At 41.1% G+C, this 22509-nt stretch overlaps 2 protein-coding genes across 3 annotated transcripts in view; one reads left to right on the top strand and one right to left on the bottom strand.

The window, feature by feature from the left end:
• Positions 1-242: 242 nt before the first annotated feature.
• Positions 243-551, bottom strand: RB195_013963 (uncharacterized protein; the record flags this gene model as incomplete). Of its 2 annotated transcripts, none has more annotated exons than XM_064204017.1 (1): positions 243-551. In XM_064204017.1, one exon carries the CDS (start codon positions 549-551, stop codon positions 243-245), a length of 309 nt encoding a protein of 102 aa, XP_064059898.1. The 2 variants fall into 2 exon arrangements, with proteins under 2 accessions (XP_064059898.1, XP_064059899.1); XM_064204018.1 differs by having other exon boundaries at positions 243-542.
• Positions 552-1600: 1049 nt separating this feature from the next.
• The window catches only part of RB195_013964 (uncharacterized protein), a gene marked incomplete at both ends in the record, with an annotated part of 43720 nt that continues 22811 nt past the window's right edge, over positions 1601-22509 (top strand). The window contains one exon of the mRNA XM_013444663.2: positions 1601-1704. Within this exon, the coding sequence (XP_013300117.2) occupies positions 1601-1704 (104 nt within the window). The remainder of the gene's footprint in view (positions 1705-22509) is intronic.

Genomic DNA, 22509 nt, shown 5'->3' on the forward strand with positions numbered 1-22509 from the left:
AACAGGTCATCTCAGAGGCCCTCCATTCCGAAGTCTCACATGCCATCATGTCCGCGAAGAATCGTACTTCACCCTGTTCCGACAGGATCGGTTCTGACCATTCGAAGAACGTACCGCCGGTCCTTGTTTATACGCTAGCAAGGCTCTTCACTCGTTAGCTGCCAAAATGTAAGAACCCTAATCAGTGGACGACCAGGAAAACTATGTTGTACAAAAAAACGGAATCCACACGAAATCCGAACCTATCGCCCAATCTGCCTTTTTGACCGTCTCATTCGCAGACGTCCGATTCGGGTCTTAAGTTGTTCGACGGAGGCGATGGTCATCATGCTCTTGTTGACGAAGACATGGACTTCATCGACTCCTCTGCTCTTGCATGTTTTTAGGAACAGTGCTTCTCCAGTGTCATACACGGAATCCGGTCGGTGACGGTGTCTTGTCTGCGTCAGTCCGTTGACGCCAATCTTTCTGGTGTGCATTATCAGATCTTCTATGGCCACTTCAGTACAAGCGTAAGTGTGTCGTACGCACAGTGTCGTCATCCTAACCATCTTCCGCTCCGATATAATGGCTCGTGTTACCCCACACTTTCTGACACTGCCTCATCAGGCGTTCTACCGCAGTCAAGAGACGTTTTCATATTGTTGTGTCTAGAGTCTAACTAAAAACACAAGAAAATTATGAGTCAATCCTGGCACAAATAAAGAAACTCCTGAATACACCTTAGTCTCAGTGCAAGTACAAGGTCGTTTTTGTCAACGTTAAGCCCCTTATCCTGTACCCGCTAACCCGCCACTTAGCATCGCGACCACATTTTCTCATTTCACATAAAATAATTATTTGACGCCAGTACTACTTTCTGACCTCTTTGCAAACAGATACGCTTCGCTTCGATCCTGTCCCAGACGATACATAATTTGAGCAAATTTCCAAGTACAAGCGGAAGTGAAAACATAGTAATCTAAACTCAATAGCGACGAATGACATTTCGTTTTGACGCCGTCACTCCATTAGCACTCCTTGAATATTTCGATATTCTGCCAAAATCACCTCTAAGTTTAAAACTCGTCATCGAAAAATATCCAATGCAATTGGTCATCCAAGAAACAATGTGGTATTCCATATTTCTTTTTTGTTCAAAATTAAGACATGTGGACGTTTTTTAAATCTCTCTCACTTTCATGTTTTCAGCGCAAAAAAAAACCACATTAATGGTTTCATTAAATGTGTGCTTTGTCAAAATGAGGGAGTCTTTAACTGAATAAATAATATTATTATAATATTATTTATTATTAAGTAAGTATTATTAAGTATTATAATATAGTAGTATTAAGATATTAAAACATCAGAAGAACCGTTTTCTCGTTTCCCCAAAGATGCAGCAAGAGCCAATAACCCGTTGATCAGCTTTGAAAAGAATTTGTATTCTGTAAATTTGTTTGTAATTCGTGTTCACAATGGGAATTTCAATCAATGCGTATGGTGCGTTTTCTATCATACTTTTCACGTGGTAGAGCCGACTCTTTCATCCCTGTTTGCATTACTGGGACCCCCTCCGGTCTGCATTCTACAGCGTCATATTCATTTCGAAATTGCTGCGATGGATGGATCTCGACTGATGGCTCCGCTCCATTACATCCAGTCAAAAGCTTCTTCATCCATAGTTAAGATTCGTTCGCAAGAACAACTAATGAATATGTTCCCGTGAGTTTTTTTTTATAGTTGCTCATTGAATTTACGAATTTTTTTTTGTTTCCATGGGCTGAAAACTGGCTACCTCATTGAATATTGACTATTGTCTACAAAATTAAACTGATGGTAACTCAAAATGGAATGAATGAGGTGTCATACGAAAAAAAAAGCTGACAATCTCTTAAGCAACAGAACGCTAACGAAGACGAAAAGGCAGCAGTTGGGTCATTCATGAAACATTTGGCAGTCTTAATGTAATCGTAGCTGCTAAGTCGACAAATTTCGTGACTTTGTTCCCTTCCAGTAGATCACCTACCTACAGGAGCAAGTTCGTTTGCATCCTCCAAGTTGCAAAACCCCTAACTCTATGTAGCAAATATCAGAATAATGGTAGATTGTTTCTGTACGTTGTCCATTCGGAGATGGTCAAACTCATGTTATATCTACGAATCACTTCTGCTTGGCGTACAGTGTCCTTCCACCGGAATTGATTGAAAAGGCCCCGTGGAATGTTGGTTTTGTTGAATGTAATGACACTGTTTACAGATATTTTCATTTTTACAAATTACGTACGACATTATTATTCAAAAGTTCAGTCAGCTACGAAATAATGAGCTCTTATATGTGTATCTTTGATTCCACCGTTGTGCACCGGGAGAATGCATCATGCTCATGTTAGATGTATGTTTCGTCTACGTTTCAAACTGCATCCTTTGTTCTGCTTTTCTTTCCTTGGATTCTGTCTTAATTTGAGACACTTAGATCTGCAATATCCGACAGGACTTCGCTGAAGGAGACGGTTCTATTATTTTAACAAAACCAGAAGAATCTTCCATCTTATTCCGGCACTTACCTTGTCCTTCCAGCCAACAAAACCATAAATAATGGTGGCTGTTCGGGATACTTGCACAAAAAATTAAACAGAAGTTGTGAAAATGAGACAAACGTAAAAAAAGACACGGATAATGTTAAAGTTGCTATCATTCATTAGAGGAAGGTGGCGTTACATGAATTTTGCCCTGTTCAGGAGCAAATGCAGAATCCACTCACGTAGTAAAAGTTCTGTTCGTTTTAGTGCCTTCTTAAAAAAAAAAAACGTTTTCTGCAAGCACATATCTAATTTGGCTCCCTGGTGATTTTAACGATTTCATCGCACTAACTTGGAGCAGATTTCGGGCAAGTATTTGCAAAACCCAAAGAGTAATTCATGTATTTCCGCATGCTGCTTAAGTTCTTCCGCAGAAACTGGTCTGTAAAATCTCTCCATCAAAATGTGCGCTGCTATTTGCGTCCAGATAGCATATTTGAGGGCAACTTGGCACGATTTTGAGGTGGTGAGGTAATCCGCAGGAAAAGCTAGAGATGGGGTTGCAGATTGCGGGATCAGTTATGATTTCACTCATCTCATCCTTATAACGCTCCTTTATGTGCACGTTTCGGCAAATTCAGCAGACTATTCTTTGGTTTGGTTTTTCGCTTGAACGGTGTGGTTAGAAGACACCGCTGATCTTCGGCTGTTCTCATTTGGATGCGGCGCGTGCAAAAGTGGCGCGTTGCAACTGAATTCGTGATGAAAAACGGCGTCTTCACCACTGTTTTTTTACTTTTGTGGCGACATGAGCGGAACCATCCCGGATCTCAATTTACAACCCCATCTCTTGCTTTTCTCGTAGATTCCCTCATCACAGGATTCGTGGTATGCTACCTTTAAAGGCATCACCCCACGAATCTGAATCTGGTGCAGATTTCAGGTGGAGTATTCGTATACGGGATGGGAGACTACGGAGAGGGAGATGATTCCGTCCATTTCTTGCTAATTGCCGTAAAAAACGGCCCGGAAGATGCGGCGCCGCACAAGACTGGCGCGCTCCAATCGAACCTCTTGTACAAAAGAGGTTGCGCGCGGTGGTGCGCCAAAACGAATGAAGCCGTATCTTCCGGGCCGTTTTTTACGGCAATTAGGAAGAAATGAACGGAATCACCCCCCTCTCCGTAGTCTCCCATCCTGTATACGAATACTCCACCTGAAATCTGCACCACCTCAGATTCGTGGGGTGATGCCTTTAAGTAGTATGGTTGGGTCAAAACGGCATGAATCACGAGTGCAGTTGCAGCGCACTCGAAACGGTGGAGGCAGCAGTTGGAACCAACTTGGGACCGTCGCAAACTGCTGCGATGGGTGCTGCCAGCAATAGTTTCACCACGCTCCTAGCCCCTACGCTCCGCCGAAGCGCCTCGAGAGAAGCCGCGTACGCAATTGCGTACGTGCTTCATGTCCTTTTGCCCTTACTATACATAGCTTTGAAGCGCGAAACAAATCAAAAACTTGTCCATGACCTTTTCTCGTAGCAATGCAGCAGTAGGCGGTATTCGAAATGACCAGGAACCTTGATCACCTGCTTTTATCCCCAAGAAATCCACTGTTGCAGGATAGACTATTTTTCAAAAAGCTGAAGTATTGCACATGGCGAAGAGCTATTTTAACATATTTTAACAACGAACAATTCTAATCCGAGCAAATACCATTTTGTGTTTCGATAGAAAACACTCTACAGACATCAAACCAGGTTCTAGGCATGTCAGAACGACATGAATCGTAATGCAGTTACGTAAGCGGTTGCGCTTGAAGAGGAGCGTAGCGGTCGGGATCCACGGGGACCTTACAGCCTTTCATCGCTGCAGTTGGCTGTGGTTCCAGGTTGATCCCAACCGCTAGCTCCACCGCGCCGCGAACGCAGCCGGTAACGCAACTGTCCTATGTCCACGTGGTTTTGACCCGACCATACAACCAATACCGTTTGGGGGTGATCGCTAGTTGTACAGTGAGAGGTAACCCGGGCCTGAACAAAACCTTACACAAAACCGCACTGTAGAAGAGATTACAAGAGAACAAATAATTGACACAGCGAAGCCATCTATCCGTGTTTTCCCTGGCTGGATGTGTTATGAAAGAGTACTACAAGAACCGAGGTGATTTCTGTTGAAACACCTGTGAACACACTTCTTTCTGAGTCGTTTTTCCGCGACGTTTGCGGCTCGATATGAACAGATCAAACACCTACCATTTTAATGAGTTTTAAAGTAGCGAGTGCAGGCAAATAATAATGAATTTGGAGAAGTTAGAAAGCTTTGCGAAAGTATAGATTTAAGTTTGCTTGGGTAACGTCCCTTGCATAAATCTTAAACGAAAACAAAGCAACAGCTTTACCATAGCAGGGTCAAAACGAAAAAAAAACACACAACTCGATACAGTTAAGGCTTTTGAAGCGGTGCGGGGAAGCAAATGGTTGGGGTCGAAGGGGGCCATGACCCAAGGCAGCGATAAGTAGTGCTAGCAAGGGTCCCCTTCGATCTTAACTGCTGCGTTCCACCACACCGCCTCGAAACCGCTCCGCTTACGCTTCTGCTCACGCAGTTGCAGACAGTTGCAGACTTCATGACGATCTGATCCGAGAACGTCGTCGTGCATTCTACAGTAAGATGAAAGAACGTGTTGAATGACTAGAGATTAAGAGACCACTGATTTTTGGGTGGGCAAGTTAAGTTTGTTTGGTTAATTAAATAGAGAATTAGTGGAAGGATGATGTCATAATAACTACTAGAAAAGGGAAGCCAAACTGAGTTTTGCAGAAGCAGCTGTCATGAGATTTTCTTCCATGTTGTTCTGGCTGCGACGCAGACGCCTGTGGCTGCATGTGGATAGCTCAAACACATCATGTTTTGATTAGCCGACTTTCGACGTGGTCAGCTGTAACAACTATTTATGGTTGTTTTTACCCTAATGAGGAACGAAAACTGAAAAGTTATATGGAAGCATGGGTCTGCCTAACTTCCATTGCTGGCAGAACCCTCCAAAAGTGGACTAAGGAGCAATTTCAGTGCTCTCGTTCACCTTCACTGAATTAAAAGGGATGATTGAAAGACTGGAAGACAAAGCAAGGACAAGGCTTGGTAGGTTGCTAGGTACTTGAAAACTAGACTTGGAACCATCGAGGGCTTCACTCGGTCCGCAGCGATGAGTGGAACTAATGAGAGGCCAACCTCGACTCGAAAATCTTGCTCTACTATCTCGCTTCGATAGCCGCCGCTCATGCAACTGAACTAAGCTTCAAGGAGTTTTAACGCGACTATGCTAAAGCTGCTGTTTAGTTTTCGTTCAAGATTTTTGCAAGAAACTGGAGCCAAACAAACGTCCATCTATGCTTTCGCAAAACTTCCCAATTTTTTCTCGTTGCAACGGTGTTTGAGCTGTTCACATCGAACCACATCCGTTGCGGAAAAACAACAAAGAAAGAAATGTGTTTACAGCTGTTGCAACAGAAATCACCTCGGTTCTCCCTTTTGTAGTAGTCTTTCATTACGAAACCAGTAATGAATTTCTATTTTGAAAAAGAGAGATTGCTGTTCACGAACAACACGGATAGATGGGGTCGCTGTGTCAATTATTTGGTTTCTTCTGACCTTTAGGACTTTTCGGTTTTGCTTACGGTTCAGTTGCCCCTCACAGTCACCGATCATATTCCAACGGCATTGTTTATAACCTAGCTTAAAGACATCACACCACGAATCAATGAGGTGGTACGAATTTCCGGTGGAGTATTTGTATATGGGATCGTAGATTATTGAGAGAAAGGTGATTCCGTTCATTCCTTGCTAATTGCCGTAGAAAACGGCCCGAAAGAAACGGCTTCAAGCGTTCCGGCGCACTATTTTCCACAACGAGTTCGACTGGAGCGCGCCAGCCTTGTGCACAAGCCGCATCTTCCGAGCCGTTTTTTACGGCAATTAAGAAGAAATGGACGGAATCACACCCCTCTCCATAATCTACGATCCCGTATACGAATACTCCACCTGAAATTCCCACCACTTCAGATTCGTGGGGTGATGCCTTTAATGCATTCAATTCGAGCTTCAGGCGCTATCAACAGTTTGATGGAATTCTCCTGAAGGGGAGCGTTGATCTTGTATTTATCTTTCTATACTTATTTCGGAAACTTCGGAAGGTGCGGCTGCTTTTGCTTTTTTTTACGAATCTGACTGGTGAAACACGTTTGCCTTCAAAAGTTTCATCGTGTTTCAAAATGAGTAGCCACCTCCGGAGAACGAACGATACTAACAAATATTAGTCCAGAAATGAGAGACAAAAAAAATTCTCTTATAATTAACTTTGAACGGAATCCGGGAATGTGAGAAAACGCCTTGCTTTCAAACTCCAGCCTGCAACAACACGAAAGCAGTTTCGCAAACAGAATATTTGTTTGGAATCAATGATGGTCGAAATTTTTCCCCGAAGGAAAAAGAACAGGAACATAATTCCATAGACATGAGTAGTTTTTAGGATCGAAAAGCTACTAGGACTTGCGTACAATGCAGAGCTTCTTCAGCATCACCCGGTAACATCCTTAGATTGATCTGTTATCGAACCGTGGGGTATTGTTTTGTACGGAGGGGCTGGAGAGTTCTTGACGTACGCCAGCCCTGCATGTTGCGATGTCTGTGTGGTTGCTCAGAGAACTCCACCAACTCGCTGATGTGACCAGTGCATGGTACGCGTGCATCTCAATGTCAGAATGTGTTTTTGATAATCAGAAACAGATAAATGGTACGAAATGGCATTCACACTCCCATAGAATCATTTTATATGATGTTCCATCACAATGATGATGTCATGTGTTATGTGTACGGAATTCTAATCAACTGGAAACTTACTATACTATACTAATCAATAGAAATTTTAGTTCTTTACATATTTGGTAACTTTCGTCTACATTGCTGAGGTAGGAAGGAAAGGTACTGTCTGGTTTTTGTAGAACGTTTATGCTCGAAACAAAAACATTTATTTTTGCAACAAATCTACCATGTAAACTGTTGAAAGTCATAATTTCTGCAGTTCAGCTTCGTTAACCCTTTTTTTCACCTTACATCTTTCTGTCTCCACATAGTAATAAACGTTTTTGTTTGGATAATTAAACAGAGGAGGCCTGGTGAAACTAATTTCGTGTGCGGTCGTTTCGATTTTATCGGAGAAAGAACCAAAAACAGCTTCATTTCTCCCGAGCTATTTCAATTGGAGGAAAAAAACTTATGTTAGTTTTGCATTCCTAACTTTTTTTTCACCTTTTGAAGTCTCTACAATGTGTTTTCTCCTTGCAAAGCTCATCCAGAATGTTCACTGTCCTGTTTCTGCTCCACTACCCCTTCATAAAGTTGTAATTTTCAGTCGACATTATCAACTTGGCCCTAATAGAAGATCAGTAGCTACGCACGGCAGTTCACTTCTATGAGAGAATATCTCAGAATGTAGTTTAGAAAAAGACTTTGTGATGGATGTTTTATTGCATTATTCTCGTTTTCCATAGGTGATTTCTTGAATAGTTTTTTAAAATATTGTTCAATTGCAAGTGGATGAAGGCAGAAGTAGCAGTTAGATTAAAGCGTTTATTCTTAGGCTAAAATTTTGCAGGAAAGGGGTAAGTTAGTTATCACTTTTATACTCCATTAATAAAATCGAATCAGGTAGCAGCGACTTTTCGACATGAAGGACTAGGATAAAGAGGAAACGTCACTAGAAATTTCTCAATTCCTCAATCGGAACTGAGCGACAAAATGAAGCGAAAGCTGCCAGGAATTATTTTAAGCTCCTACTTTGTAAGCAGAACATCCGCTTATAAGCCTCTTGCTTTTTTTGCGGATGGGAGGAAGTAAACCTTGGCTATGCGATTTTGTAGCTTCTTTGAAGCAAAAGAGAGAGAGTGGAATAAGTAAAGAAATAAAGAGAAGGAATTCAAAAGCACGTGTTTTTGGTCTTTTCCAAGAAAAAAAGATGAATCCACTCCACTACTCTCATTATTCCTCCATTTCACTTTTCCTTCTAGGAAAGGTGAATCTTATGAATATTTTTTCTTAATTAAAGGAAGGGGCCACGTAAGGGTCCTGCTAGTGGTGGTCCTGTATGCAGTCAGGCATTTGAGTATACGCTTCGGGCACGTACGATCTATGCACAGTTTGTCGAAAGTAACAGAAATGTAACAAGAAAGTGATGTCGGTCTGCACACCGCCGATGCCTAATCCACATAGGTGAAATATCGTACTGCATTTAGTACGAGCAGGAAAGAGGGTTCATGGAATCTTCGGTTACAGCCTTCTGTTTCGCTGCGCTGAACTGCCGGACATTTTGACCTGACCCTCTGGTCACTCGGTGTCGACTGGCAGTTCACGTCAGATTTCAATTCTTACAAGGTTTGGAAGAGTAACGAATGCATGGATGCTCCACGAGCTCTTGCTGTAAATCGAAAATGTTGTACAGAAACATCTTTAAGGGATATATGCTTAAAGACGCAGGAAATTGCATTAGGTGATAATACCAGCTCGCAGATTGAAGAAGTAATTCTAAAGATCTAATGGAAGGGATTACAGTTTCGTCCCCAAACCCTCGGGATATACGGTGAGTTATTTGCTCGGATATAGCTGAGACACGTAATCTGTCTCAGCTGATGTCCCTCTGCCTTATCATCACTACTGTCTTTTTTGTTCCCAACTGCACAGGTACCAATAAAGACCATACATTATTCCTCCACTTTTCGGTTCTTTTTTCATATTGTAACAAAATCGTTAATTTTGCTCAATTAGGATAACAATCAAAATCTTTTCTAGAACAATTTCCTCGCAGAGAAACCGTAGCAAAGTTACGTCTAGGCTAGAAACAAGACGAAACACCAGCGAGTTAGGAGAAAAGAGAGCAACTAGAAAAATCGGCCAATTTCCTCGGTTTTTGCAATTTCCTGCTCGTTAGGCAGTATAGAAGCGCGATGTTGAGCCTATTAACTCCGCCTTTGGCGCGTGTGCATATGTGCTCGACGCAAGCAAGGATCGATGCCCGAAGGCAGTTCGCTTCTTTCTATTATTCATCACTTCGCTGGCCTATGTTATTTGTCTTTTTTGTTATGCTTGCAATCCATCCAGATGCCGCTAATCGACTATAATTAGGTGAATAAAATCCCAATGAAATGAAAAAATAAACGTATTTTAGCAAGCGTTTCGTCGCTGTAATTAGATATGTCGGTGCCTTAATCACCGAAACGAGCTAGATCAGAATCTAGATTTGCATGAACGAGGAGAACAGCTCAAGTTCCAGAAGAGCTTGAAAGTAAGTGAATAAGGAGAGCCTATGCAAATGTATATAGTACCTGCGTGTTCGTGGAATGAAAAGACCGCATATCTACATATCTACTCGCACAGTTTTCCGAATAAAGTTTGATGGGGTGGTTCGGCTTTTCACTCGTTCTTGACCTACTCTCTTAATCTCTTTCTTCTCCTTCATCGTGAGAGATCAAGCAGCACCTATGCAAATTCTTCAATTGAGTGGCAACTTTGTAGCTTAGCAGAGTTCTTTTTGAACCCCTCAGACCCCTTCTATGATGTTATTGTTCGGAAAAAAACCTCCTTTTGCAAAGAACATGTTGTGATGACTGCAGAAAATGGTTTAGTCGGATATTAAAGCCTTATTAACACTTTGAGAAACTCTTTTTCTCCTTTTCTACATCATAATTTCCATAATTGCGATGATTTGCATGCGCAATGATTTGCATCTTCAATGCAAACAAAGTAGAAACTCGATCCTTTTTGGTCTTGATGACTTACACTTTGTCACTTGTTATGCAGACATTTGGTGGACATTTCGCTGCTTATCCAAACCGCGGCTGGTTAAAGTAGTTTAGATATGTCGAAATCGAACCACCTTCTTCCAGTATATCGTGCAATATTTTGTAGCCAGCGACGAAAACATGGGATTTCCTAGTATTACTTTTGCTCCGAGAACAACATTGTGAAGGGAGATCTGTGTGGTGAATAAATTTTTTCTTCTGAATTTCGCACTTAATAGCACCGAGATGGATTTATCTGTAACTTCCTTTTTGCGAGATAGTGTTTGATATGTTTTTTTGATGATCCCAGGCGATCTCTTCCGGGAATTTCTCATCGGTAACTTTCAGTTTTGATTGGTTTGCTTGAGCTGCAGCCAAGATTGGTATTGATCAAAACAATCGAAACTCCATATTAAGTCATTTCAGAATTCAAGGAGAATCGAAGATGGGCTATTTTCAGGTTTACAGCTAAATAATAGCAAATTTGGCTTTTACTAGGCGAAACTATCCTTCGGCATTTTTTTTTTGAATCTTTCGAATTCATGAAAGAAAGAAGAAAGAATCACTGGTTATACTCCTGATCGTTTTTCTGTCTGCTGAATTGGTGATCAGGTGCGAGGATTAGGAACTTTAAATAAACTAAACTGGAATTAACACTTCTTTCGAAATTCTTTGCATCGACAAAGAATGTTTTTTTACTTGTTTATTTGCTTTGTACTTTGTACTTCACTTTATTTGTCTTACCTCTGTCGCACTTTCGGTAAAGGTTTTGTTATGAAGGACACAAAAATTTTCTCCATCTAACACTATCTTAGCATCCAAGTTGAAAATGTTTTCGCTTTTCGTGTTCCCTTCTGGCAGTAATTCCTAGTTGTTGGCTGGCTGCTACCCAAAACATGGACATTTTAGCAGCGTATTGTCGACACACAAATGATAGGCATTAGATAATTTGTTTTCGACGGCCTCGTCTTAAGAAATGGATACGTCTCTGTTTTCGGAAGAGAAGGAGATAGTATAGTGTTGGCTGAACAATGTACGCATTCTTGACAAGTACCTTCCGTTGTTTCGATACAGTGCGCAGGAAACACTGTTGGAAATACTTTCTCGCTAATACCCAAGCACTTTATTTTCCATTAAAGAAGTGTGATAAATAATAATACAATTAATATTACAACGTAAATAATCAACGGCAAATAGCCTCATTGATAACCTAAATAGAGCAAAGACCAAGCCAGAAATCAAGCAACGTCGAATATTTACTGTTCGCAGAGATATATTACCTTCATTGTTTCTTCTTTTTTCTTTGATAAGCCTGGTGACGTCGTTTTCAATAAGCATCTTCCGTGTTTTATCCGTGAAACCTCACTAAGAGCCTTTCGAAAGCGTTGTCTAAAGTGAAAATTCTCCCTTGCTAATTCTCCCTTGGGGGGACCCCTCACTTGCCAAGGACCCAAACAAATGCGCAGGTGATGAAGATAGATGTTGTAGCTGCGGAGAATGAGAGGAGGCATACTAACTCCAGCAGCTTTAACCCATCAAAGTTACGCATGGGTTACCGTTGCCGTGGTTAGTAGAAAAACAACCTTCTGAATTTCACATCAAATAGGGATATTTTTTCACTTTTCTTCTTGTTATCTCGTCTGAAGTTTCCCCACCTATTCTTTTTTCCAATAATCGTGTTCATTCAGATTGTTATCACTCTCATTTTCTAGGCGGTCATTTTTTTCCAATTTTATCACGTTCCAGAAGTTTTTAAGTGTTTATCAGTTTCACTTTATCTTCATTCACTTTGTAATCTGTTTCGAATCGAGGTTTACTTCCCCATTCAAAATTCTGAAGACAGCATTCAGAGGAATTGTCTGTGCTGTGTTCTCCTCAGTACATAGTAGGTAGAGCTGGAGAAGTGTTTTGCGAAATCACTTTGAAAACAAAAAAAAAAAACGTAGAAACCAAGAAATCAGAGGATCAGAGAACAAAAAAGAGTCAGACGCCAAAGTCAACTGGACGAAGCAAGTTTTCATTACGGTAGAGTAGCTGAAAGAAATGATGGGATGACAACAAAGAACAAAAACCATGGCAACTGCCTCTGAAGTAACGACAGTTACTACGAAATCCGCGTGTTTTGCACTAGTTTAAGTCTGGGTCGCTCGCGTAAATGATGTCTCTCATTTATTTCCCTGCTACATTTATACAAGTTATAAGTTCTTTCCGTTGAAATTCTGTTCTTAGCGTGGTTCTTTCCGAACTCTACCCACTACTGTGACTAGCGAGCACCAAAAATTTTCTGCTAAACTCGATATATAGAAAACGCTGAATTAAGAACGTGGATTCACTTTAGAAAGTGTCTTTGCTCAGTCATCATCATCCCTCCATGACCGACCACTGCGAGAAACAATTTTGAGGATACATCAACCAGAGCAAAGGCAGCAAACCACTGTTATCACTGTTGTAAAGCTTCGTAGCCATAATCAAGTCGACAATCTCATTCTCTGTGGGACTGTTTCACTTCTGCAGTGCCATTAAGCAGTTTCACTTTCTCATTCAGATAAAGAAGCCTGCTATCGTATTGCGTTCATGAGTAGTTAGATGTACTACAGTGGTTAATTCAGAATTCTAAGGCATTCACTCACTTTGTTAATTACTCCATGATATAAAGTTTTTCAGAAGTGGTATTTGTGAGATGTTCAGGAAATTGAGGATTACTGGATATAGATGGAGACTTCGGAAGTATAGAATTGATAGTTCTGTTCAGAAGCAAAGAAATCTGATGGTCGTCCTAGATAACTTATTATTATCCTTATTTTAGTTCAGCCTTAGTTCCTACGGGATACATCAGAATGTGAAGTTGTTGCTTCTGTTCCGTCAACACCCCCCATTGGTTTTACTTGAATGGACTGCTGAGGAGAGTTTAGCGATTGTCGGCCGCTCGCTCGTGGATGCGGTGCATGCACAGGTGGCGTACCTCGTAAAAGAACTGCTGTTTCGGGACGATTAGGGGAGGGATCAAGATCATACTCGCATTCGCATCCCGATCCGCAGAGACCTATAGTCGCCCACAGAGAGCACAACAATGTCAGTTTCTTGATACGCTACATTTAAATCTTTCGGGATAGTGCTTGCGACCACAAAGTCTCCTCCCTTGTCGCCCACCCCAATGTGCAGTGTGCATCGGGGTGGGCGACATGGATGTGCAGCAAGAATGTCGGCTCTCGCACATCTAATGGAACACTGTAGCTTTTCTCTCAACCTCTACATCATCACATTTATTCCCTCTCGGAAATTAAATAAACGTAAAAAATAGTGAGCTTGGTTAAAATTGTGTTGACTTTCTGCCTTCAAAATTTTATAAAATGTACAATTGCCGACCGATTCAGAGACTTTTTCTTTCGTAGAAGCCGAATGTCAAACGTTCAAGTGCCCATAAATTAATAGATGAGTTCTAACACATTGAAAGTATGACCAAATCTAAACGCCGAAAAAACGCCATGAATCTATGAAACCACTAGAACTTCTCGCTGAACTGTGTTTGGAATGTTCGCAGAAATAGGAGCCATGCTGGTAGCACTGTGAATAGAGCCCAATTGTATATTCTATGCATGTTCTTTCGCTACTATATTCAACCATATTCAAGCTGATTTGTCATAAGGAACGTTCCCTTTTCAATCAAAATATATAGTTGTTTCTCCCTTGAAATTGCGATCTGTAGAATCTTTCCATCTTGCATCACGTACTGGAATAATTGATGTTTAGGTTTTCTACTAAGTTAAAGAATTAGCTGGCAGAATGTTCTCACCTTTTTGTTGCGGTACTCCTTTATCGAATTTTCATGTTGTAGTTAAGGGCCCTATCTAAGTAATTAAATACATTTGACATGACGGCTATTAGGACAAACTCTTGATTTTTATTTTTAAACACACTTACTGCTGTAAGTGTGTTTCAGTGCTGTAGAATTGTATTATTTTTTACGGGGTCCGGGTCTCTGATTAGGTATTTCTATCAGCAAAATGATCTTTGGGAAGGTCTTAATTTATTTTTTGTATTAATTTTTTATTATTTAATAAAATTTCGCTGTTAAGATTTGAAGAGGCTTTAGATGACGCACGGATTTTGGGATAAAAACAGCATATCACAAATGCAATATGATGAAGGGATCCGCAGGGAAATCTAGAGATAAAGTTGTAGATTGCGGGATTCGGGTGGTTCCATTCATCTGTCCGCGATCGTTTTTGGATTTCAGTTGCAACGCACCATCCTTCTGCATGCGCCGCATGCAAGTGCGTGCTGTCGAAGATCAATGATGTCTTGTTATCGGCTTAAGTTAAACCAATAAAGAGGTTGCTGGGGGACCTCAGCGTGTAAAAAAGGACGTGTTCTAACGTATCCCTTAGGTAGGTAGTAAAGCTGTCCATGCTCCGTTTTTTTACGACTTTTAAAGGTATCATCACACGAATCTGACGTGGTATAGATTTCCATGGGCCAAAGACTCACTCACTCGCTCATCTCTCCCTGTACCGCTGTAAACAGACGGCTTCAAAATGCGGTTCCGTACGAAGTCCTGTATTGCAACGCGTCGCCCTTGCGCTCCGCCCCTGCCTGCGATTTGTCGAAAATCCATCCAGACGTCCCAATGGGCAATTCATTTCATTTCACGAATCGCAGGTGGGGGCGGGGCGTAACTACTTGCACTCTACGTTTTCGCTGTGCCTTCCGCAACAAAATCGTGATACACTGTCTTTAAGGCAACTTGTATTTTCTTTCTTTCTTTCAATTTTCATTTTCAAACCATTTGAATATAGTCAAGCACTGGAAATATATACAGCAAGTGTGATTCATTCGACTTCAATCCCAACCATATGGCTCACTCTGCTTCCGGCGGATATATGGCCGGGGTACCCTCGGTCCACTCGGCTCTCGTGCTGAGTGCTGCCCACTGACAGTAGAGTGGTGCGCTTGCAGCGTAGATCAAGGGGCTGGAAAACCAGCTACCTTGTGACTACCCATCTGCTCACCTCCGGTCTGCACTTACACCGCAAAATGTCCGCGATTCTCGATGGAGATAATTAGTATGCTAGCCAGGAAACGAATTATAACGTAGGATTTCAGACGCTTTCACCACTGGAAGGAATTCATTACGTTGCTACAGAAAAAGCAAGTTATCGCGTGTGTCGATTGCTAGTTTTCACGTGACGAAGCGTGACCATCACGTATGCCTCCGAAGTCACGGACCTCTTTTTTTTCGCAATGCAGACTGACATGATGCCTTTGTGGCGTAAAAATATAGAACTCCCTCATAGTTTGTCGGTCTGGGAGTTGTCGCATCTTTCAGAGATTTCTTATGCGTTTCCTACAACGGAGTTTTTCATTTTGCTGAGCGGTGCTGGAAGAAAAAGAACCAAAACCATTCTGCTATTAGATTTTGTGATATCAACTAGTATTCTGCGCCAGAACTTGTACTTGTAAGTTGACGTGAACACTCAATTATTTGTGGAACGCCAGTATGCAGTTACCTGTCCACTATTCTACAATATAAAATTTTAGTCATGAAAATGATTGTAAATGTGGGTGCCAGCCTTTGTCAGGTAGCAGCAGCAAGGCCCGAGGGGATTAAGATAGTACCGTCCCGACCATCGGAGTACAGAGTCATGTCATCAGCATTACGACCTGCCTAAGTTTTGAGCTGTCGTCTTTAAGATATCGTTTTGCTATTCGCATGTTTAGTTCACGCAAGTAGCAACAATTCCACCCCCACCCCCTCTTGTAACTAAATGAGAATTTAATTTTAAGAATCTTTTTAGGGAACTCATCATAATTTTCTACCCTGTCAATATGAGCATAAATTTTTTCAATTTCACTAACAACAACAACACGAGGATGTGTTTGCGTGCAAACGAGAGCTGTTTAGTCATTAAAATTTTGGTGTCCGTCCATCACTCCTGGAAGTAATCTTGCTCTTAAGCACGAAATATGATTAGGGGACCGATGCTTCTTGGAAATGTACGGAAATCCGTCTACGACCTTTAATGCTTAGCGTTTTCCTCATTTGATATAGCACAAATATTCCCAACGCGACCATTAGCGTGTGTGCATACAAAGGAAAATTTTGCTCACTATTATCTTTGAAAGGGAATTTCATCCCTAGAAAAAAAAAAACCCTAGAAAACCACAGTGCAACATGTAACGACACTTTTTACCCCAGAACTTTCTACAAAGTGCCCCACTCATCGAGAATAACAGTTGCTCATGAATGGCTTTCAGAGGTCATAATTATGTCGTTTTAGCACTTAAAACCAATTTGGAAAAAGCTTTTTTCTATATTTAATAATAATACTGAGTGCTAATGCTTAGTACTTTCCTGTTCATTGTTTCGACGAGAACTAATTTGCTCTGAGTGAAATTATGAACATCTGTTGATGTACTAAATAACTTCACATCGTTACGGATTCATGAGACAAACGAAGGAGGATTTTCTCTGCTTGCAGTTTTTCCATCCGCGTTCTGGCAATAAACAGTAACCGTAGGAAGAAAAAAATGTAGGAAAACGTTGTATCAAGAGCAAAAGTTCCAATAAAGTACACTTCCGAAATACAATTCTGCATAGCGGATAATTTAATTCCATACTTTTTAGTTTTTTCTTCCTTCCTTCCCTTTTTCGATAAGTTCCAGCTCCTGCAAAGATGATTCGTTGCTGAGTATCGAGTAACGATGTTTGTCAGCCGGGAATGGTGGAAAAGTTCGTTAGAAGCGATGTTGTGGTCTCCATTCCCATTGATCGCACGGCTCTGATTGCGTGAGTAATTCTCATGAGTTACAAAGTGACATGATAGAGCTCAGCGTTGCGGTCTACGATTCCGGATAAATTTCGTGGAGAATCCAGGCGAAAATAGGCAGAATTTAAGCGTAAACAAAGATAAAACAAAAAAAAAGGAACTAGTAAGGTAGTCAGGAAACGTGGCTTCGCACATTCAACTCATCATTCTTCTCGGGAACCGCACTACTGTTTCGTGGACAAAAATGTTCTTTCGTACAATTAATATGCTACCCTTGATTTTCTTTAGAGCACCATACCATCTGAGAACAGAATCACCACTTCTACGTTGGGCATAAAAGAATTTAGTTTTTTTTATTCAGCGTGCACGTATTATAGAATCATGTATTTCATTTGGTTTGGATTATTACATTATGCTATAATCTTTATGATGTTTGTGACTATTATAATTATTGTTCTCTTTGGAAACATTTGGGAAGCAATAGTTACGTAGACGTGAAACTAATTATATTTTCAATAACGGACATGATGTGAAGTGGTTTGGCTAAAACGAGCTTGATTAATACTAAGAACTACCTATGCGGAATTTGTGGTAGCTTTTATGGTGCACGTGCACGTACGTGAGGCTATGCTCATTCCTAGAAAGAAAAGACACAAGGAGTCTAAGTATTGAAGGTCGGAATATACTGGTGTGCATCCATACTAAAGCGAAGACTTTGAAATGTGAATCAAAAGCACAATACATCACTTTTTTGGTGCTTCAACGCTTTTCACTGGATTGAATTAAGCATAAACGATGCAGCTTCGTTGAAATTGTAAACATGAAACCTTCTGCAACGACTTTCTCCGAATATTCCACATTACATTTTCAAACGCTTGTTATGCAGAGATTTTCCTTCTTTGGAACGACGCTAACGAACCGTTTAAAGTCTGAACGAGTTAGAAAATTCTTCAAATACAAAATGTTGCAGAATCATACTCCCTTCTTTTCCCATTTCAGGAACACTCCATAGAACTTCCTGAGAAAATTGAATTGCGAATTTAGTATAGACTTACGAATTCGTTAATGCATCAACGATGCATGAAGGGCGTTTCTTTCTTCACTTAAGAAAGTGGGAACTCGTGCAAAATTAATCTGCTGAAATAATGCATCGGTTCGATTCTCTAGATTCTATCCCTCTACATTCTTCTGAAGGTGCAAAGCTAACAAGCTAATAGCCGTTAGTGGCTTCGTCAGTAGCATCTGAAGTTTCTCTAAGGATATTTCTAAATGCGTGCACCTATGGATTCTGTTGGACTATTCTGCTTGCATTTACTATCCACGGATGCGGGACTGACAGACTGTTGAAAAGAGTGCGAAGTCCTTTCAGATGCGAATTTCTAGATGGATTTCATCTAGCTAGCTTCTGGTTTAATCAGACCCGTTTTAACAATACCACAAATCTTAGCTTAGGGTTTCTTTCCGTGGAAGTAGAACGAGAGCTAATGTTTAGGTTCCTTGTTAGGGATAAAGAAGATTGTTTGTAAATGTGGCTGAGATTATTCTCCGTTGACACGGGAATACAAAGGGTAACATGGTAATCAGTGCGGCGACATTAATTATATTAGTGGAACCATAGAAACAAATAATTTTAAGAGTGCAAAGAAGAAATGTTAGAAACTTCACGAAATTCTGAGAAGTAGTCAGTCATATCCGAAATTATTGTATTCAAAAGCACTTGTAGAGGTACCTCAATTGTCGCATTTGGCTGATTCCTTCTTTTTTAATTTTGCGTTTGTTTTAAACGTTCCCGAACTTGTTCTACAAATCTGTTGTAGATCGAATACTTCTGCTTTGTTTAGAAGTTTTGCTTCACAACGACTCTGGCCGTGGGATTGTATGGAAATATAAATAGATGCTTTTGGTAGAACAATAGAATGATTAAAGGTCGAAGAGTAAGTAGTGCATGACAATAACTGCCCCAGTTGACGTTCAATGATAATAAGAATTTCTCGCAAAATTTGTTATGCGCCTATAAAATATCGTATTGAAATGCGGATTCAATTCCCAGACCAATCACCGCTAATAACTACCGTTCATCCAAAACAATCATTATGTAAGATTTTTGATTTCTCTTCGATAGAGTTATGCAGAGCTTGAAAAGGAGAGTCTCCTGTTGTTTGTTAGGGTTTGGCGCTGAAAGAAATGTTGCTCCGAAGAAGTGGAATCAAAAATTTCAATGAATTCCACGCGCCTTTTGACGTCTTTCCATTCCCTTTTGGTCCTAAGTAATCGCCGCAAGGTTTTGTGCCGAGTACTTCAAAGGGCAGTCGAGGTTCCACAAGAAGGCTTTACTGCGTTTCGCTCAACTTATTTTCAAGCTGACTGTTCCTGCTCTCTTCCCCCTCCAAGAGGGATCTTGCGGAAACCACTGTCCCATATTAATTGGGATCAAATGGGGTAATAAAGTGGATCTCACCTGTTTTTTTTAAATGTTTTTATCCTCCGTGACTTTAGAGGAAAACAGAATTGTCTCTCTTAGCAGTGTCTGAGGACTCGTTTGGAGGTTATATTAAAACTGTAGTCGTTATTCTGGAAAAGGAAAAAAGCCTGTTGCGGTGTTAACGTTGAGCTCCCTTTCTAGTGTCAAATTAAATTGCACATATTTATATTATTTGTTATAATTTTTATATTAACGATGCCATCAGAAATCAAGTGGTGGACGTTGCTCGATTTTTCAATTTTGCCGTCACTCTTTTCAGCACTGCACTTTCAGTGGCATTCTACATGTAGTTTTTTTTTCTTTAGAACATTACTTCTGAAGAAGGAATAGTATATAGTCGTTGCAGAATGTGTTCACCCGCGATGTACCTTCAATTAGGGGAAGTTACGAAAGACATTAGCTTAGCTACTTGTTTTTCTTACACTTTGAAGAAAATTGAGGTTTGCCTACCGTCCGCAGCTAGCTGGGAACGCTGTGGAGGGAGCTGCTGCCCGAAACCAGACGGTCGACGCTTCAGCCTCGCGAGTTGGCCGCCTTGAGAAAAGCGAACGAGGCGTGCTGCCGTTCGCCTTCTCCACCACAACGGGCGGCTACACGAGCCACGCTTCGGCCACTAGTCCCCAACAGAAGTCCTGGATTGGGAAAGGGGCCCATCTACCCTATTCTCCAGACTACCACTTGCTCTAGGCACTTAAAGATTCGCTGAAGCAAAAATTGTTCAACTCTTTTACCCACCCTCCGCTGTTGAGTTCTTCATCAAGTCTTAGGCACCAGCTTCTGATCCCAAGGAACTCCAATCTTCTCAGAAAGACCACTGGGATAGTTAACACCGGTGGATACAGTGACGGATGATCAATGTGTGATTACGAAACTATGAAATTGTAAAGGATATACGTGTGTTTAAAAATAGAACAATTAACCAACAAATTAGGTCAGGAATAGCCAGAAGACTGGACTAAAACCATTCAGTTCATTTAATACTAAGGAAAGACACTACTAAAAAGGAAAACGCTTATGAGGTTATTTTCGATGTTTTTGCATGGTAGGACAGTTGTTAATTTCAAAGGCGTCCTCGATTGGGAACGGCACAAGGAAAAGAGATTATGTGCAAAAGAGGGAAGAAGCTTGCGTCCGATCGAGACAATCAGTGTCGACTGTACGCGATTTGTTTCTGGCTAACCGCGCTTTCATAAAGTGAGGATTATCCTCCAAGACAGTTGTGTCTGCCATGTTCGCTGAAGTGGGTACCAAAATGTAATTAGCGTTAGAGTTTTACTATAACTATACTCATAACTATACTCTGTAAAAGAAGAAAGAGAAGTGAGACGCTACTATGTATCCCAAGAAGAATCACGCTTGGTAGGAGTGTTTCTGCCTTTCCAGGGCTTTGTAACGAAGCAACACAATGCACAACGTAAACGGTATGAAAACCAGAAAATAAATTATGCAAGTATTTGTGCGAAATTCTTCGGAATTAACTTTTATTCATCAAACCGTCAGTACATACAGTCTTAATGAGGAATCCGTGCAAGATGTATATGATCTGAATCAAACTTCTCCCATCCATCTTCGTAGGACTGCAAAAACATACCCAAAAGTTCTCGTCCTACTCCATAGAATCCAAATCCTGAAGATCTACCTACTAAACGATTTAATGTTTAAGCATTCTGAGTCAATGTTCTCTTATTCTTCTGCAGAATTGCTCGTCATTGTTCTGGAAAACGGTGGAATTCCGAACAACTGCCGGAAACCAACAACTCACGTTGACTCGAGCCATTTCACTGCAATTATGCCCGCCGAGCATGCATTCTAGTCTATAAACCAGGAAAACATCGTGTCCTCGAACGCCATTTCCTATTTTTTGTTGTTTGCTAATTTCTTCCTTAATCAAGAACAAGTTCTGCTAGAGTGAAAGTGTTTTTAGTGCTGGAGACACTGCGTTTGACCGCGGGAAATGCAACCTAACAGGAACTGACACGGGACCTTAGAGATGACTTATGGGCACTTACTTCTCTAGCAAGGAAGGCGTAGGCGGTTGTACTAGGCTTAAAGGCATCACCTCACGAATCTGAGGTGGTGCAGATTTCAGGTGGAGTATTCGTATACGGGATGGGAGACTATGGAGAGGGGGGTGATTCCGTCCATTTCTTCCTAATTACCGTAAAAAACGGCCCAGAAGATGCGGCGCCGCACAAGGCTGGCGCGCTCCAGTCGAACTCCCTGTAGAAAATAGTGCGCCAAACGCCTGGAGCTGTATCTTCCGGGCCGTTTTTTACGGCAATTAGGAAGAAATGGACGGAACCCCCCCCCTCTCCATAGTCTCCCATCCCGTATACGAATACTCCACACGAAACCCGTACCACCTCAGATTCGTGGAGTGATGCTTTTAAATTGTTCTAATCCGTTCTTAGCTAAGTACTTTTCATCGTATCTTCAATTTTTAATAGATTCGATTGTCCTGAATAGCCAAACTCGCTTGCTGGAAGATGGCAAATACTTCTTGCTTGGCGAATAAATCGGCTTCTGTGAGCGCTAAGTCGACTCCGGGCAATGTTTGGAGTCTTTGGATGTGTTGCTTTCAAGGAACGGAAGCAAATTGCATTATAAGATTTGCGAATTCAGTACAAGCGCATCGCATTATGGTATCCAACGGGGAACTCCAATTAATCTTGGCTCTCTTGATTCATTTTGTAGTATCTCGTCCTTCCTTAGCTTCGGTTGCTTAGTAACTTACGTACATAAATGGCGATGAGAACAGAAAACGGAAGCTTTCGTGTTAAGACCAACCACCTAGGCAGTTGTTCTAGTTATAAACGAATAATTTATTATATTCGCTCTTCTACCAAGAGTAAATGGCCGCCTGGACTCCTTCGTGTGAATTGACTTCATAACTCCTAGTTAACTCCATGTTTTATCGGCTTGTAAA

Source organism: Necator americanus, chromosome V (assembly GCF_031761385.1).
Source record: "Necator americanus strain Aroian chromosome V, whole genome shotgun sequence".
Classification (NCBI taxonomy): Eukaryota; Metazoa; Nematoda; class Chromadorea; order Rhabditida; family Ancylostomatidae; genus Necator; species Necator americanus.